The sequence below is a fragment of the Protobothrops mucrosquamatus genome, unplaced genomic scaffold, assembly GCF_001527695.2.
Source record: "Protobothrops mucrosquamatus isolate PMUCROS unplaced genomic scaffold, P.Mucros_1.0 scaffold_3, whole genome shotgun sequence".
Classification (NCBI taxonomy): Eukaryota; Metazoa; Chordata; class Lepidosauria; order Squamata; family Viperidae; genus Protobothrops; species Protobothrops mucrosquamatus.
Genome location: NW_015386079.1, coordinates 743,169 through 748,597, shown reverse-complemented (window position 1 = coordinate 748,597; position 5,429 = coordinate 743,169). Strand labels below are relative to the sequence as shown.

At 32.5% G+C, this 5,429-nt stretch overlaps 1 protein-coding gene across 2 annotated transcripts in view; it reads left to right on the top strand.

Moving 5' to 3' along the window:
* ENAH (ENAH actin regulator) overlaps positions 1-5,429 on the top strand; it is a 38,893-nt gene that overhangs the window by 12,073 nt on the left and 21,391 nt on the right. For both annotated transcript variants that reach the window (XM_015829551.1, XM_015828867.1), the window contains exon 4: positions 2,675-3,030. In XM_015829551.1, the coding sequence (XP_015685037.1) occupies positions 2,675-3,030 (356 nt within the window). The remainder of the gene's footprint in view (positions 1-2,674; positions 3,031-5,429) is intronic.

Sequence of the window (5,429 nt, the reverse complement as noted above, 5' to 3'; positions counted from 1 at the left end):
ATATCTCTACATTTGTTGAATATACTGTAAGTCTGAGTAAAGCTCTGAATATTAAGCATTAATGCATTTATCATCCTTGCGTAATCTCTTAGGCTAGGCATTATATTACTTTGTTTCATCTGTTTCAAAAAAAGTCAGCAGTTACTAATTTTTCTCATGTTCTCAATATATTTGCTTTAAGGAATATTCAGTACTTGAACACATATAGCATAAGTTACCAGATCTAAAGGTATTTACTTCCGAAGTATGATGTGTGGCATTAACATTCTAAGCTTTGTTTACATCTTTTTCTAACTTTCCATGATGTAGTTATTTATTATTTTCACCACAAGAAACTTAAATTGTTACCTTACAATGTATAAACACTTTTTACATTATATAAATACTTTAAATGCAAGCCGAGTAATTTTCACATTTACTGTTTTATCTGGGAGAAAAAAAAAGAGAAAAAACATTCTTCATTCCCTGTGGTCTAGCCATAACACATACTTGACTGGGTTCTTTATGTTATTTGAAACTCTTTTAAAAAAATATTAATTTTTTACAATAACAATCTTTAGTACTTCGTGAACAGTGTGTTGTCTGGGTCATATATTTAAAATAATCAATGATAATTAATTTCTACAATTAATCAATATGTTGGTAATATATTTCTTGATCCTCTCTTCTTCCTGTAATATTCTCCTTTTGTCTACATTAAACAAATATAATTCTTAATATTTTCAATACAAACCAAGTTGAATATAAACATTTTTAGTATTTATGCATATAATAATATCAGCATATTTCCATTGTATTTATAAAAGTCATCTTATTAAATCATTATATGTCCTGTTTTCAAGATTCTTATTGAAGCTTAGTTTCCCCTCAGTATTCAAACCACTCTTATCAGTCATAGTTTTCTCAAAATTCATTACCTTTAAATATCCAAACTTTTCATTTAAATAGACCCTCTCAATGTTTTAATATTTCATATATTCTAAAAGTATTATATTACTCTTATTCCTCTTACTATAGGGCCCCTTTATAAGCTTTATATATTCTTTTGGATATATTCCAACAATATTTAATCCTATAATACACCATCTAATAATCTTTCAAATGTTATTTGAACTCTTGAAGGCATTATCATTGATATCATTAGTTATTATCTAGTATACTCCAAAGCAACTGTCTTCTTGGATAGCTACAAAGTATTTACAACTTTTAAAAATAAAAAACCCAAACAGTGAAAAAAACCACAGTACAACATAACTTAGACCAGTGTTTCTCAACCTTGACAATTTTAAGGCATGTGGACTTCAACTCCCAGAATTCCACAGCCAGCATTGCTGGCTGTGGAATTCTGGGAGTTGAAGTCCACATGCCTTAAAATTGTCAAGGTTGAGAAACACTGACTTAGACTGTGGCATAATTTAGAATTTTATATTTCTCATGTTTTGACTTACTTATTAAATTTGTAAAATACAATATGCTTCAACTCTGTTTTCCTTAAAGCTGTACTTGGCTATTTTTATGTTCTGCTGTTCTGTTAAGAATGCCCTTTTGGGGCTTCCAATGAACATGGCTGACGGTCCAGTCACAGGGGAGTTCCCTCTGGATCAAAGCTTCTTCAACTACTAACAAGAGAACCATGTTCCTTTTGTTTATATATTTTTCCTGAGTTAGGGAGAGTCCTAGAATCACCCCACAAGATCCTCCATACAGCAGCGGTCTGCAGGAAGGCTCAGCAGCTGTGCTTCAGAGCAGCCGGCGAACCAATCACTTTACTGTTAAAAAAGCAGCCATTTTGGAATTTAGTTTTCAAACAGACAATAAGTCATATCTTTCATTTCTTCATCATTTTATGGGATTATTATCTTTATTAAGCTAAAAGAGGCTCTTTTTAACCACAGCCTGTTACAATTTTTTGGAGATCTGCACCATTTTTGAGACTTGAGGCTTTTGAATTTGTGGCTGTAATGTTGTTATCTTCTACTGTGATAAAAAGAATCAGACGCCCATGTCTTTTTTTTTTCTTCTTCCCCTCCTCTACCTTATACTCTCTCCTCTTCCCTTTTTCTTCTCCTAATTTCCCACTATTTTCATTTTCCTTTGTGTTTTATAGTCTGATAAACTAATAAAAATTAAAACATGGGAAAAAAGAATGTGTCCTTTTAAAACCTCTGTTTAAATGTTTTATGACGAGCATGCAGAATTAGGATTTAGGTATGTTCCATTCTGCCATTTCATTTGGGGTCTGCTGTTGTGTGGGTGTCCAGAGGGCTTTTAAAAAGAAATCTCCAAGATGGAAGTTGTCACATAGTACTCCAGCCTTAAAACAGGTCTGTTTAATTTGGAATGTTGTTCTACATGCTGAAGATCTATTATCCTCCAGAGCAGTTTTGAGTATTGCAGATGTGATTAGTAAAAATTTCAACAGAATTGTGCAGACAAATATCCGTCCATAGATATTATGGAAATAGCAGCAGAACACTATTTATGTTAACTAATAAATTCTGGATCAAAAAACAAGCTAAACAGTAAATTAAGAAATACTGTGGTGGTTATAGTTTAAAATATATAAGACCAAATCTGTTACCATAACATCCTGTATATTTAAAAAATAATGACCAAGTTTCTATTATTCTGATTTAAATACTTCATTTAACTCTTCTTATTTTCTTTATTTTAGACAATTGCAGGAACAGCAACGACAAAAAGAGTTGGAAAGGGATAGGCTGGAACGGGACAGAATGGAACGCGAAAGGCTGGAACGAGACAGACTAGAGCGAGAGAGGCTAGAACGAGAAAGGATAGAAAAAGAAAGACTGGAACGAGAACGATTAGAACAGGAGCAACTGGAGAGGGAGCGTCAGGAAAGAGAAAGACGAGAACGAGAATGGCAAGAACGCCTAGAGAGAGAGAGGCAAGAACGGGAAAGACAAGAGCGGGAGAGATTGGAATGGGAAAAACAGGAAAGAGAGCGGCAAGATCAACTAGAAAGAGAGCAACTGGAATGGGAACAAGAAAGGAAACTGTCAAGTGCTGGTAAGAATTTCAAAAAATTTAAAATGCAGATTTCTGATTAGTTTGACTCGATAAAGATTAAAATTATTTCCCAATTACTTGTAAGTAACCTAATTAACAAAAGCAGTTATATTCAGACTATTCTGCTTTTGAAATATAAAGTATTTCAGTATGACTATATTCATATTCAGTTTTTAATGTAAAGTATCTGGAGGGATTGTCATATCTCAAAAAATGCTTACTTAATGTTAATTAGTAAGCAAGTAGTCTTTTCACTTAATAAGCTACTCTCCCATTTTCTGCACAAAAACTATAGATTCTATGCTTTAGAATGAATTAGGATAATTAATGAGAATGAACTGTTATTTATTGAAAAAAAAATTTTTTTCCTCAGAGAATTAAAATTATAAATATTTGCATTGTGTCAGATTTCAGTGTTCTCCAAATTTTATTTCTTTTAAATAGTCAATTTTGCAAAAAAATAATGCTCATTAATATAAACACAAATTTTCTGGCTGCATTCTGTACATATTGTACAATCAGGCATGCAATTAGGAAAATCTCATAAAAAAAGAAAACATGACACTTGGACAACATCATGGTTGCTGTGCAGATACAATTTCAGTAAGACTAGAATTCACTTTGTTCCAAAATATCTGTACCTTGTCCTTCAAATAAGTATATAAGTCCTTGGTTTTGCTATTCAGTAGTTCTGTTACTAGTACTAATCCTACTGCCAGAATTTAAGATCTCTTGCTTTGTTTCATTTCAAGTGCTTTATTTCTGTTACTGGCTTCTTATTCTTGTCTCTTTGTTTATTGTTTTCTATTCCTTTTCTCTTACTTGTAGCCTCCTCTGTCAGGCCCAATAACAAGGCAGCCACTTTCAGCTTTCAGTCTGGGCAATGTAGTTTCAGGGCCTAGAGGAGAAACATATGATTGAAGTTATTTTCAAATCAATTGGACATACAGGGGAAACATTGCATGTATGAGGCAATACGAATGATAAACTAAGCTGAAACTATATATACTATATATTTAGAAGCTATATTCTCTGGCTGTTTTATTTACTAATTTGATAACAAAAGATACATTTTAACAGCTAGTTGTCTGTAATTGCATGAGAAGCATGAGAGTTTAATAATGTTATTAGGCTGATCACATGAAGATTTTTTCTTAATTTTTTTGGCAGCTATATATATAGTATTTTAGATTGTGTATTCCATGGATGTAGGCTGTATTGTCAGTACATAGTTGATTATTACAAGTTTTATGTGAACAGAAAATTGAATCAGACTTGTTTTGGGAATGTTATTATGCAGATTGCATTCTTTCAAAGCTTTTTGTTTCAAAAAATGATTGCAGAAATCTGCAGTGTGAAACTATTTTCAGTTTTCAACAGAAGTAAATGTGTGTGTGAATTTTCCTTTGAAGTTGAATGGCTCAGGGATTTATGTGGTGCAAAATCTAACCCATATTTTAGAATGATAAGAACAGCTTCTAGGAGCTAGCTATTATTATCTAGTCTTAACCTGGCCATACTATATACATGGAGTTTGTGAAAACTAATTAAAAGCCATAACTAAAATAAAATACAGTTTAATGTTTGGATGACTGTTGGCTTATTTCGACCGTTAAACTGCCATAAATTTTAAATAGAACCAGAGTTTTTTGGCTGTTATTGTGAATAATTCTGAACACATAGTCATGTGAAGAACTCAGTACACCCCATCTATTTTTTTTCTTTTTTTATACATATTTGAATATAGCAATATTTTATTTTCATTCAAACAGTATATAAAGATAAGGATGGTATAATTGAATTAAAAATGGACTTTGCAATCATTTATTCAACAAAAATTGACATATACATCATTTAATTCTGTGGAATAAGTAAGTACTGTAAACTCTTGGTTCTAACAACTGATATTGCCTCTTGGCAGAAAAAAAAACCTTCAAGTTGGTATTTCTTATAACTACCAGTCTCTGACATTGACTGGGAGAAATTTTTTCCCACTCCTCTATGCAGATTTTTTCCCCAACTATGTGATGTTTGGAGGGTTTCTTGCATGCACAGCCTGCATGAAATCACACCATAGCATCTCAATAGGATTTAAATCCAGGTTTTGACTTCACCATGTCAGAACCCTCTATTCCTTGTCTTTTTCCCTGACCATTCTTTGATGAACTTATTGGAATATTTAGGGCCATTTTCATTTTGCAAGGTCTACTTTCAGTTGCTCTCAAATTATCCTCAAGCACACTCTGGTATAATGAAGGATTCATAGTGGATTCCATGATGGTGACCGGCTCAGGCACTGAAACAGCAAAGCAGCCCCAAATCCTAACATTTCCACCACTATGCTTTACATTTGGTAAGGTTCTTTTGGTGAAATGACATATTTGGGTTTTGCTAAACAC